The 14,159-nt window shown below is 37.3% G+C and overlaps 1 protein-coding gene across 1 annotated transcript; it reads right to left on the minus strand.

Annotated features, from left to right (window-relative positions):
- Nucleotides 1–254: 254 nt before the first annotated feature.
- Nucleotides 255–13,404, minus strand: LOC120520709 (rho GTPase-activating protein 32-like; the record flags this gene model as incomplete). Its single annotated transcript, XM_039742873.1, has 3 exons — nucleotides 255–339; nucleotides 6,746–6,837; nucleotides 13,296–13,404. Coding segments are annotated over 3 exons (286 nt in total), but the record flags the coding sequence as incomplete, so codon positions are not given.
- Between the last annotated feature and the right edge of the window lie 755 nt (nucleotides 13,405–14,159).

A 14,159-nucleotide genomic window follows, 5' to 3' on the forward strand; every position in this document is an offset into this window, starting at 1 on the left:
AATGGGGATATTTTAAAATGTTTTATAGAAGTTTACATAAAATGTAAGAAAAACACAGCAAATTAAATCTGGAATATTTTTCTTGTATCAAAGTACTTCATGGCACTAATTACTTCATTAAAAGCAAAATAATGAAATGCTGTGAACTCGACTGAGCCTCACAATCTCATTGAAGCGCATGTGAACAAACAAATCCAGCTAATTTACAATGAAAACACAAATATTAAGTTGACAGTGTGTAAAAATACACTTACTTGGATGGCTCCAAAATCAACATTTTCATAGTGGAAGTGCGCACATTCTGCCAGTTTAGGGAAGTGGCCTTTGGTGAATGAGAGCCTGATTGGAAGAAAACAGAATGTTCTAAGTTTTAAATTAGAAAGAGTTTGTTTCACAAAGTTAAATGCATGGGCTTGACATTAGGAGGAAACATATTACTTCTTGCTGCTCCTCATACAGTTTTACAATAAAATCATAGTTTCACAACTTCACCAAAACTTTTAACTGATCCAAAATTTTCAGATGTAGTATTAATAGTATTTGTTGCATATACGGTATGTTGCACATACTTATTTTCTTGTCCAACCATTACTGCCAGAAAAGATCCCGCTATGTTGGTCCCTTGATCAAGGCATTTAAACCTGAAAATTGCTCCAGAGATTCTGTAATATGGCTGGTCCTGCATTCCGCTTGGGGATTAAAGTAATATAAAGTATTTCAAATCAAACCACCACACAAAAGTATGTTACTCATCAATGCCATAATAACTATGCATGTAAGAATGTTTCAGAATCCATAACTTATTTTCATTTGAAATATAACACAAATTAGCTTATATCACTCATTAAATTGTGTTGGTCACACAATTATTTGATCTGACACAAAAGTGAAATGTTAAAAGTAATTTAAAGCAAATGAAAAGCCTGGTTTTACCATATGTAAGAGCTGATTCCTGGTCTATTTGACAAAAGCTGTAGTGACGACTTTTTGTATATTTCAAATGATAACAACCTTTTAGTGATGCATGGATCATAACCAGTTTAGAAAAAGGAAACAAAAAAAAATAGTGGTTCAGCAATATAATGACACATAAAATATGCATAGAAGTATGCTGGGCAAGAATGTAAGGTTGTAAATTAAATGGTTATTGCTGCAACATGTCACTGGTTTCAATTGTGCACACAGAGCACTTATGACTTTTTTCCACTAACATCAGCAATTAGTACCAAGTGGACGGCTTAATTGCATGTGCTTTTCCATTACAGACCACACCAGATTTGGAAAAATTATGTTTCATTGACAACATAAGCAAGATATGGAGGAAAGTAGAATGGGATTTTTGTTCCCTTTTTGACTGCTTTTATTATTTTCTCACTATTCCAAGAATCGTTCCCTTAACCTTTTTCTTTCTCTGGCCTTTAGCTATTTGTTGACATGAAGCAAAAGTATTGTAACTGGCCCAAAACTTGTACCAAAGGTTCTCAATGGATTTGCACATTTTAGATATTCCTGAACAGGGCTGGACAACTTTTGGAGTGGTATGTATGTCTATTAGTGAATGTTCATGTGTTTAAGAATGTTGGGTCATGATAACTCAAAGACAAATTACTCAATCACTTGGTGAAAAGTGGTAGATAAAAGTAAAATGAAATGAACTGAAACAAAACGAAACTTGACACTGCTATAAATGCATTTCTAGAGATTTACATTGAGAGAAAAAAGTTATTGATAGAAGAGAAGATGATAGTGACCAATGCTATACAATGGCAGATGATGTGAAAAGAATCCATGGAAAAAAGAAAAAAAAATTAATTGTGTAACAAAAATACATGTCAATTATCCAGTCATATGCTCAAAACATGCAAAACAAACATGCTTTGTTGCTAAAATATTGTTAAATAGTTACTTCCAGAATACTCAGCTGCACACATCACAGGAAAGTAAAGCCTTGTGAGAGTTGCTTTTTGAGTTGGAGATCCACCTCTCCCTCTCATTTGGTGGTCAGGAGTCAAATGACTGGATAACTGACATGTGAATTATGCAACACAAGTAACATAATTTTTTTTTTTTTATTTCTATGGATGTTTTTCTTATTGTTTGCCATTGTATAGCATTGGTCATTATTGGCTTCTATTATAACTCAAACTTTTTTCTCCATTTTACATTAAAACATGAGAGTACATTTTGTTCTCGGACATCACTATACACTAGAAGGGGTAAGTAACAATAAAAACTCATGTGCATCCTTTTTGGGTGGAATATTCCCTTAAGCAGAATAAGTCTTTGTGCAAGTAGTGTGGTGAAGGATATTACACAGCCCCTTTTTCAAAGCACTTTTTTATCCCTTTTGGTATCACTCCAAACATTTCTATTAATGTGTTGGGGATAATTTTAAGTCCAAGACTATCCAAGAGCTATATAAATGTTCCAAGAACATTTGGCCTAACAGTGCATAAACTATAATAACATTTTTAAAAAGTGTGTTGCTGGAAGATTACATTTGAAGTGCAATACTTCAAAAGATGCATAATTATCATCAATATAGAGATCTCTAAATGTCACGGTCCCTAGTGGTTACCATAGGTAGTATACTGCATAAGTTAAAGAAAGCTGAAATAGGTGATTGCCATAAGAAGGACCAACAAATAAAATCTTAGAATGTGTCCTACATTGCTTCCATATCTTAAGGGAGTGTTGAGCCACTGGGTTGCTGGTAAATGGATCATAATAAGTGTTGCCAGAAACACAGAGCAAAACATACAAAGACAATTAGAACAATGTTTCCCTTCCATGCCTAACCCTAACAGGTGTAATTTCAAGAACCTCAACCAAATCCCAATATTTTATGTATTTTACTTGCTGCCCAGTAACAGAAATAAAAGTTTGGTAGTGACATACCACTACTCTGTACTCTTCCTCTTAAAGAAGGATTTGTTCATATGTTCTAAAGGAGATAAAAGAGCATTGGGCGGGTTATTTTACCAATATTAATTCTCCCAGCTAAAGTAAGATGGAGGGAGGTAAATCTATTAGTATTTAATCTGATGTTTTCCATCATATTACCAAAATTTTGCTTAAAGTGATCTTTACGTTTCCTTGTAATTTCTAGATATTTAAACTGTACCAATGAAAATTGACAGACAGGGAAATGGCTTGGTTTGGCATCCAAGATCTCTTTAATCTCTGGCTGCTTGCAGAAATGGATAGCTAGGAGTTCAATAGCATTCGCAAAAAGCAAGTGTGATAATTAATCCCTTTTCTGGTTCCACTTTCTAAAATTAAATAATCTCAATGTAAATGATTAATAGCTTCTGGAATATAATACATTAATTTAATCAATGCAAAAATATTGATGCCAAAACCAAGTTTACACAATATGGTATAAAGACAACCCCATTCAATTCTGTCAAAGGCATCTCTACATTTAGAGATAGTAAGACCTCTGGAAATTCTAATAACATAGGAGAATATATTACTTTAAAGAAGCATCAGGGTTTGGATAGTAATAATCTGCCTGTAATAAATGTAGTTTGATTTTGTGATATTACAGTAAAAAGCACTTTCTGTTCTTTTGGTTAAAACTTTCACCAAGATCTTAACATCATTATTCAGAAGTGAAACTGGTCTATAAGATGCACATAAATAGCAAGTACTTTTTTCTTTTGGAAAGATAGTACTTGCAACTTTTGGGAGATTTTTACTTTCTTTAGCTTTGATAAAGTTTAACAATTACTAAAAATTTCCATAAAATTCCACAGGATGGTGTGCAGCGTTTCCATTTTTCAAGGAGTTTATAACATCATGAATTTCAGAGGTTCTGCACCAAGAGTCCAGAGCTGTGGTATTTATATTTTAGCAAAGAAGTTCTTGCTTTGAAATTCATCTTTACACAGGGAGGAATATAAATGGGTTAGTTATTTCTTTCTGTTCCTTAATTTTATTTCCAGCTGCATTGTTAATCTCTAAAATTGCATTATGCCAACATCGTATCAGGTTTTCCCCACATTCATAATGATGCTGATGTGATTTAAATAAAAGATCTGTTTCTTTAGTAGTCAAAAGATTACATTCCAGCTTTGGAAACCCATTTCTATAAAGGCCTCTTTTGGAGATATATACCGGTAATATTCTAAATCTGCCCTAATGACCTTATACCTTGTGATTTATTCTTTTATAAAATACATCAGATATTTTTTCCTCTTAAAAGTGCCCCCTGTGTCTTCCAGATTGTTCCTATGGAAGTCTCTCTGGAAACATCAGTCTCTAAGAACTTATCAGTTTCTGTGGAAAGTTTTTACTTGTGAGGCTTCATGATTTGTGCTCAAAAATAACATAGCATTGTCAGAGATAATGAGAAGGCTATCGCTGCAGCCAGGAGCTGAACGTCGAGTAGGAAGGGAAATATCAAGTGGGAGAGACTACAATGTTAAGTAGGAGGAGTTTAACCCAAATGGTCTGTTAACATCTGATTGGTCAGTTTATTTTCGGTCATCAAAGTGCCTATGTGGCAGAAATGAACATTCAACAGTTTTATACTAAATAAACACTAATTGTGTAATATAATTTAAACAAATACATCAACAATCATTGAGCAAGTAATTATATATGAAATAGAACACATACAGTATAATATAAAAACAGGTTAAGTGCTGGGAAAGTGAAAAACTGTACTATACTGAAGCTATACCACACTATACTATACATATTGATTACTTAAATAAATAAGGAATAGATGGAACAATTTGAGATAAGTAACTATAATATAAAGGTAATAATAACTGACAATAAGACACAATAGTAACAGATGTACGAATATGGTATATGGTATATCATTCAGATCAACTATTAGAAGCATATTTGAGGGGAGGTAGACAGCATAGATTTAAAAGTCCAGACAGCTAAGGGGTAGACGTTGTTGCAGAACCTGGCAGAAGTGGTTTGGATGCTACAATACCTTCTGCCAGATGGAAGTAGGATAAAGAGACTGTGGGAAGGGTGACGGAAATCCTGCACAATGCCATAGGCTTTGCAAGTATAATTCTTCATAAAAATGTCTTGAATGGAGGGTAGAGGATTTCAAGAATCCTTTCTGTTGTTTGCGCTATTCGTTGTAGGAACGAGCAGTCAGAGACACTGCAGTTCCCAAACCAGAGAGAAGGGATTTATGTAAATCTGCTTTTAGAAGATAACTTTTACAATAACTTGCACCTCTTGATCCTATCTGCTAGGCTAAACTTTACTGTCCAATTTAATTGGAAATATCCAAGCTGGCCTTTGTAAAATTCAGTCTCTGTGGAATTAAAAGATCCTGGTGTGGATCGTAGATTGGCTGTTCTTACTCTGTGTTTTGGAACATGGCTTAACTCTTCTTGCAGTATTATCCTGTCAGTTCTGTATAAATTGTATATTTAAGTTGTATATTTTCCCTATTATATGTAGCATAAGCTGTAAAAACTTCAAAGTATCCATTACAAACATTTATTCTGCCAACTTCATGTGTGACAATCTTTTATTTTGAAAACATCATCTTATCCGTCAAGTATGTCCCCTCCCACTCGCCATTGCCACTCCTACTCAAAATTCGGTTCCTGTTGCAGAGATACATACTTGGAGATAACAATAGCTTTGTTTTTAAAACATTCAATAGAGAATACTAAGTTATTATCAATAACAAAATCATTAATTCTTCAGTAACTATGACGTATTGATGAGAAGAATATTCTCTTGACTTCAGATATAGAAATCTCCATGGTTTAGAGAGACTGAGATCCGTAATAAATTCTGTAATTGCAGTTTTAGAAGATATAGTTGCATTATTGAGGACCTAAGTCTGGAGCCATTATAAATTTGAGTGTTCATATACAGTAAAAACTAATGCAAATAAATATCTTAAAGAAACAAATCCTAGGAAATCATTGAGCAGTTTTCCTCAAATCTTATTTACATATAATGTACTGTAAACTCTATTTCATGAAAATCAGATTAGTTGAATAGACCTGGAGTCTAAAACATTCATCAATGAGAGAGAGGCGTTGCCATTTCAGCAGTCCCTTGACCCCGATTCAACATTACATCAGCATCTCCAGATGCCTGTCTGAGTCATCATCATTACTGAGCTAGCCGTTTTAGGAATGCAAATACTCAACACTCTGTTCTTTAGAGGGCAATGAGAAACTTCCCATTTGAGTTCCTTTGTCACTATGAGCAAAATCCCCCAAAAATTTAAAAGTACGTGTGCTGATTAATATAGCACAGAAGTTCACCTAACAAAAGACCATTATACTTCTGTTAATCAGTATCCATTCCTGTGCAAAAATGGAAGTAGAAAATCAGGTATTGCGTTCATATCCATATGTTTTTTTAAAACATTCTCAAATATCTTTTGTTGTATGGAAGCAAACAAGGGAGAGTTATTCCTAGTAGCTCTGAAGGGGACTGCAGAAACTAGTCACCTAGACACTACTCGGTTTGCATTTGTTAATTGGATTTTCAGATCAAATGAATCAGGGGTAAATAGGAAGCTCCTCTCTTTTGGCTCCGGACATTCCTTCAAAACTGTATACAAAGCTGTACCATAGCAGTTGATTTTAGATGTTTTCAAAAATCTAGCAAAAAATGACAGTATTAGACTACTGGCTCCACAAGGAACGTTCTCAAAGGAATGGGCCAGAGTAAGTTATCCTATTTCAGAAAGGTTACATATGTGAAATCACTACTAGAGAACAGAAATAAAATGTTGTCTTACTTCTTGATGTTTTTCACCTTCATGCTGGCAGTACTAGTACAGGATCTCAGGGGAGGTTCCCCAGGTAATTCTGGGATCTCAGCACTCCTTGCCTATTAAAATCCACAGGAGAAAATGGGGGAAAACACAAAATTAAAAATGTTATTTTAAAGAGGATCCAGGCAGCTACACCATTCAGACTGCTTCTTCATTGTACAAATCAATAAGTGAACACTGGGCTGGGAACTGAATCAAGAAAAAGTAGGGTGGAGTGATCCGCAAACACGCTCCCAGGGCGAGCTTTGTGTGTGTTTGAAAGAGAGGAAGAAAACACTGACAGACAGAGACAGACATGGGAGTAAAAGAGAACATGAGGAGACGAGATGTTAAATAATATGAGAGAAAAACAAAACAAAATACAGAGAGCCTTTAGAAAGGGAGTAGGAATTCCACATGAAATGCCACAAATAAACATGTTATACTAACTCTACTTCTGTATATAATATCAAAAAGGCTGTGCTTTTTTTTTATAAATAAAGTACATTAAGACAACTCAAAGGAAAAGGCTCAAGCAACAATACCCTGTGTCCTCTCTTCCTAGCTATTAGGTGGTATGGCTTGTCAATTTACCCACCTCCCAAGTACCACACCAAAACATTATCCATCTTACCTACCATCTCTCACTCTTAATTGTGGTCTCGATTTCAAACTGCTTGTGAGTAACACTCCAACCTGTCTCTCAATTCTAGACTTATTGGCTTTCAGGGTAGGATCAGCTTTAAACACCACGTAGGGTTAGTGGTATCCCATTTTGTTTGCAAGAAGAAAGGCTGGAGCTCAATGGAGATGCCCACAACAGCCTAGAGAGTTCCCCTGAGCTGCATATTTTGAAGAGAGCACAAAGTTTATCTCAGTTAATATCATGTCTCAGCCAGGATTTCACCATCAGGCTGGGGTTCAAATCCATGTTTTATGTCTCTTTTGGTAATATTTCATTCTTTAATTAATGCTGACTATGTGAATCATTCTTTATTTTTGTTTTTATCTATGTATACAGTACGTACAAGCTCCTTGTGTTATGTTTCATGTGTTTTGTGGGTGGTCCTTCAAGAGGTGGAATCACCTGTCAGTCACTGCCAGGAACTGTCCTCCACCCTATAAATTCAGAGGGTAAGCCACAGTTCCTGACCGTTCATTTTAAATAAGATCTGATTGCAGGTCTAGAAATGATCTTCACCTGTAGAAGTAGCGCAGAGTTGTTGTGCATGAAGGTCAAGTGGAATACTTAGGAGATTATAAAGCATGTACAGAATAGATTGAGAGGGACAGGGTGGACACTGGGACTTGGGATGGGTTTTATGGTTCACTTTCCATTAGTATGGCTACAGGAGTACTTGTACAAAATAAGAGGAAGCAGCTTAGGTGCTGTTGGCATCTAAGTATGGATGTGTGTTACAGTTCCCACCAGACAAGGTACAATGGGAGGAGACCTGGGGCACACCTAAGACATGCTGGAGGGACTACATCATGTAACTGGCACAGGCACACCCAGAAGTTTCCCAGGAGCAGAGTTTAGATGGGAAGAGGTAAGTCTGGTCTGACTTGCTCAGCCTGTTACCACAGTGGCACAGCCAGGAAAACCCAAAACAAAACTAGGATGATTTTCAATTTTGAATTTGTAGACAGAAAAAAAAAAAAAGCTGGCGGACAAGCAAGCAGAAAGCAAGAAAGCAAAAAAATTCTAGCTAGAGTAGGGAGAAAACAGAAGATATATTGATCTTGTTTATTCCTAATTTTTAATAATTTTGATTTTACTTAATCATGAATTATAAAGTGGTCTGCATAACAGTCCTCTATTGCTTATCATCTGATAAACTGTCCGTAATATGCATTTTATACAAGAATACACATATGATCTTTCCTGAAAAACAAAATCCTGCAAGTAGCCTATCAGGTATCTAAGACATGCAGTACTGAATCCTAACATGTGGTGGCAGCATTGGCACACTACTTCACTACAGTACATGCTACAGGCAGAATGAAACAGCTGATAATGATAATAATCAATAAATAAAATATATGATTGCCAAACCTGATAAAACCAATACATTAAATAGACACATGTGGATTAAAGAATGGGCATAATCTTTCAAAATGAAAGTAAAATGATTTCTTAGGTACAATTAATTACAATTAAGCATTGTTAGCTACATTTCATCAATTCAAGTTTATTTCATATACTGCAAAGTGACTTCACATATTTTCCTGACACAAAACAGGACAGAGAATAGTCAGTCAGTCACAAAGACAAAAACAGAAAATTAAGATAACTAGTCCAATGCGCTATTTCAAATTTACACTTCTAATTCTGCATGCATTTGAGCTTTGACCCTATGTAATTACTATACAAGGGCAAACTTCATTTTAGACAGATGTAGAGAGAAAATGTGCAGAAACGTACTGCATATGTGAATTGATGTTGCCGAGGCAACGCACCTCATACAGTTCAGTTCATGTACAGTATGATAAACCCAGTGATCTTTAGATAATGGCCCAATGACAATAAAATAAAAGCTTTTCTACTGAGTGGAACTGCTAAATGAGATATTCGCTACTGCATGTTATTTAATCCCCTGTCTTGTCAGTTAGGCTCATTTTAGAATGGGGCTTAGCTTTTCAGCCCTAGTTCTCTACGCCCATTATAAAAAATACTTTCCTGTTCTTGTTTATTACTACATGAGACAAAGTAGAACACTTTTTGTTTCTCATAGTTTTCTGCTAGCTGTTTCATAAAGATCAACTTTTTTTTTTTTTATTGAGGTCACATAACAAGCAGTATTACAGTGCATCTCTCCAAGGTATAATCCTAAAATACCACAATACAGCTTACCTGTCCTCAGTTTTCAACTAGATCATAACCTGAAGGTATTCATTCATTCATTCATTTTAAAACCCTCTTAAACAGTTGAGAATCATAAGTAGTCCACACCTATCCCATTAGCATTTGGGGCCAGATAGGCCCCATGTTTGGATGGGGCTTCAGCCCACTTGAGAGTACAGCCACATACACAACCACACTCACTAGAGCCAGTCAGGAAATAACTATATATTGGAGGAACTCTGTGTGGTAGCACCTGACCTGGAGACGTTCACATTTTATAGCATTTTATAACATGAAACCATCTGATTTCTGTGTCATTAAAAACAAAAAAAAAAACAGGAATAACTTGTGTTTTTCTGTCTGTCTATCCATTTCCTGCATAAATTTATTCCAATCAAAGGTCACAGGGAGCCAGAACCGATTCCAACAAAACAAACTACGAAGCAAGAACCAAATCTGGATTGGCCCATATCACAACAAGGTAACTGAAGTCACCATTAGTGATGAGTGAACACTGCAAGATTCACATCGCCATGAGTTCAGAAAACACACAGAAATGTTGAAGAACTTCTGCAAACTCAAACCATTAAAAGTCAATGGCGAAGGAGGACCTGGACTGGCTCTGAGTGGATTATAATGGTGCAATAGTCTTTAAGTGTCTCTAGAGGGCTAGAAGAACATCTTCCAAATATGCTGGACTGATTAACCTGTCCAAAAAATGTAAACTGAACTGTGATGCAACAGTGCCTACTTGCTCTGCTCACTCAACCCACAACCCCACCCCCGGGGGCACTTTGCACTAGCCAATTTGCGTTTCTGCTGCTCACATTGTGAAGGGGAGGGGGGCTGAACGCATGCTAAGGAGAGGAGGACGGATCAGCTGCTGGCTGTCTGCTAGCTGCTACCGACCTGCGTGATCTGCATGTCAGGCTGCGTGACAATCATTTAAAAGCCTGTACTGCAGCTGTCCTTGTGTCTCACTTCCTTGTCTCGTGGGACGTTAAAGTGTCTCCGAGAAATTGTTTGCAAGTAGGACTTGACGTGCAAGAAGTCTCGAGGGACTTCAAAGTGTCTCCCTGAGATGATCATGTCTCTACCCCAAATTTTTTAATATAATACAGTGATACCTTGAGATACAAGTTTAATTTGTTCCGTGACCGGGCTCGTTATTCAAAATGCTTGCATCTCAAATCAATTTTCCCCATTGAAATTAACTGAAAAGAAATCAATTCGTGCCAGCCCCCAAAAAACCACCCCAATTTTTTGTTAAATATTTTCAACATAAGAAAAATGTATTTAAAATGAACAAATATTGTATACAAACAAAATAAAACTTAATACATAGAATCTAAACAAATAAACAGATGTTGGCGAAGCCAGTTAGCGTATTGTAATGTTTTTTCTTTCACTTCACTTTTGCTTAATTTAATTTTCTTCCTCACTAGTTTTTTTTTTTTTTTGCCACTCTTTCGTCACTTTCATTCTCAAGGTGTTTCAATAGAAACCTGTCCAAGGAGCTTTGTTTAGTCCTCCCCTTTAAAATGTTTCTGAAATGAGATCACTACGTGATCAGTTGCAACTTTTTCAAGGTGTTTCTTTTCAATAATGTCAAGTGTTAGGCAAGTGTCAGTAAATAACGTGTCTACACGATCAGTTGTAACTTTTTCAGGGTGTTTCTTTTCAATAAAGTCAAGTGTTAGGCAAGTGTTATTAAATAGCGCTGGTGTGCGATCAGTTGCAACTTTTTCAGGGTGTTTCTTTTCTTTAAAGTTCGAAACTTTTTCCCACATTGCAAACACTTCCTTTATCTCACTTTAAGAGATAACCTCCTCCGCGATACCGATCTCCTGCAGAACCTTCGTATTTTGCTGCGTCTGTAGTTCCGTCAAGTCCTCTATCGTCAGTTCCTCGGAATGTCTGGCGACAAGCTCTTTGATGGCTTGTATTTCGAATTTTGGCTCGTAACTCAAGGCAAAAAAAATGTACTTAATGATGGCTCGTATCTCAAAAAACTCGTACGTTGGGGCACTCGTATCTCAAGGTACCACTGTATGTGTGTGTATATAAAATATAAATATATATATATATATATACATATATATATACACAGTGATCCCTCCTCGATCGCAGGGGTTGCGTTCCAGAACCCACCCTGCAAAAGGTGAAAATCCGCAAAGTAAAAACCATATTTATATATTTTAAGCCCTTATAAATTCTCCCACACTCTTAAAAACATTTCCTGCACAGTTATACAGCATAAACCATTTGTATTCTCTTAGATATTAGGTAAGATTCATTGAAGTTATGTATGTAAACACACTGTTTATATACAGTAAAACCTAAATATTATTTTAAAGATATCGAGCGTCTCCGATATCATGTTACAATGCAAGAAAAACTGCATACAGTAAAATGTGTGTACAGTGATACTAAACGTACGTACATGTACTAAGTACCATACGTAGAAAATTAATTATGGTTACTCACCAACAATGACACGACGACTTGTCCGATAATGATAAGTTTAATTTTTCTGCACAACAAAGGAGAGCGTTACAGCTCTTCTAAAGGAGCCTCTTCAGGCGACTGTGTAACACCGCCGTTGTTCTTCTTCCGGCAGTCTTTAATCCAAATCCCTAAAGCAGATTCAATTCGGACTACCGCCTTATTACATCCACTTACAACTCGTTTAGCTCCCTGGTTAAAGAACACTGTGGCCGTAGATCTTATATTCTTTTCCTCCTTTTTAATTAATTGACTCATTGATGCCGTTATGGTGTCCTACAGCGGTTTAGCTGTTCCCCTCCTTCAACCTATCAAAAACTTTTACCTTTTCGGCAATCATTACCCCTTGAAGCAGTACCAGGAGCAGATCATTTTGGAGCCCTAACGAAGGGCTTGACTATGCACAAAGATAAACACAAAAGAGCACAAACGTTAACTCTTCACACAGCGAAACATGTTGATGCTGAATGAGTGAGACGAGACTTCCTGGTTAGCACAGCGGAGTCGAAGTCGGTGCTCTGTTGCTGAGCCAATCAGTACACATGAACTTAACTCCATGCTCTGACTTGGTAGCTTCTCAGCCATCCACCAATAGCTTCCCTTGTATGAAATGAATCAAAAAGACCCATTGTCCGCAGAAACCCGCGAAGCAGCGAAAAATCCATGTTATATATTTAGATATGCTTACATATAAAATCCGCAATAGAGTGAAGCCGCAAAAGTCGAAACGCGATATAGTGAGGTATTACTGTGTGTATATATATATATATATATATATATATATAAATATCTTGTCACACACATGCGCATGGGACGCAGCTAAAGGGCTTGAGTAAGGGCAATTCCGAATCAGACCGGGATGTGGCAAAGTGCACTGACTCTTTTTCTCCCTGTCCTGCAGACCATTCACAGGAGATTCCACCTGGCCATCTTGACGTCACTTCCAGGTCCAACCCTAAGGAAGAAGACCTTGCTGGCCCTGGCCAGCCACATGGCAAATTATGAGGAAAATATTTGTCAAACAAGGTCCCCGGTGAGCACAGAATATTTACTGTGAAAAACACTGTGGTGAATTTCCAAATAAAAAGCAGTCACCATCTGACCCCAATTGAAAATTAGGGGCAGTCAGTTTACCATGACTATTCAGCTGGGCTGCTAGGCAGTTCTGTGTTGAAATGATCTTACCATTGCGCTCAGAGTTTCTTCCCAGTCAGGCCGCTCTCGAGGGTGAATACTCCTGGACAGTTCTGGTACAAAGTCATCGTCTTCTGGATGATGGAATGGTCTCATGCCCCTGAAAAAAGAAAAAAAAATGTAATACTAATAAAATAAAATATTGTATCATTGTATTCTGATATTGTTGAATTTGTTCTCAAGTCTCCAAGCTTTGTCTAATTAATTTTATATCATGATGTTTTTGCATGAATTAAATAACTAAGAAAGTCACCCTGTGATGATGGACTGGGATTGGTCCTGTCTTGCTCCTTAAGGTTGTTAAGCAGTTGAATGAATGAATGAAAGGATAGATGAACGGATTTTGTAATATTTTTAAAATCTGCATACAAAATTTTAAATACAATAAATAGCAAATACAGTACTTAGAGTAATAGTGTCAGGGATGCAAGGAGCAACGACCCGGCCGGGACACCGTGAGGGACCGGAAGAGGGTCAAAGCCCACCCTGGATCACGTGGGGGTCACCTTCCTGGTTGTTCTGGGGGCCACGGGTTGAGGGCATGGAAGCCCTACCCTGTAGGGGCCCGTGGTCCCTGCCTTGGGGACCTGTTGCCCCAGCACTTCCGCCACACCAGGAAGTGCTGGGGGGAAGACTTTGGGAGACACCCGGAGAGCTGCCGGCAGGACAGCCGGCACTTCCGCCACACTGGGGCGTGGCCAAGGATGGAATGCCGGGAACACCTGGTGCTCATCTGGGAACTGTATAAAAGGGGCCGTCTCCATTCATTCAGGGCTGGAGTTGGGAGGAGGATGGACGAAGCACAGAGGAGGTGTGGAGGCGGCCCGAAGAGAGGCATTGTGGCCAGGACTGAGT

Source organism: Polypterus senegalus, unplaced genomic scaffold (genome assembly GCF_016835505.1).
Source record: "Polypterus senegalus isolate Bchr_013 unplaced genomic scaffold, ASM1683550v1 scaffold_5316, whole genome shotgun sequence".
In the NCBI taxonomy this organism is placed as follows: domain Eukaryota; kingdom Metazoa; phylum Chordata; class Cladistia; order Polypteriformes; family Polypteridae; genus Polypterus; species Polypterus senegalus.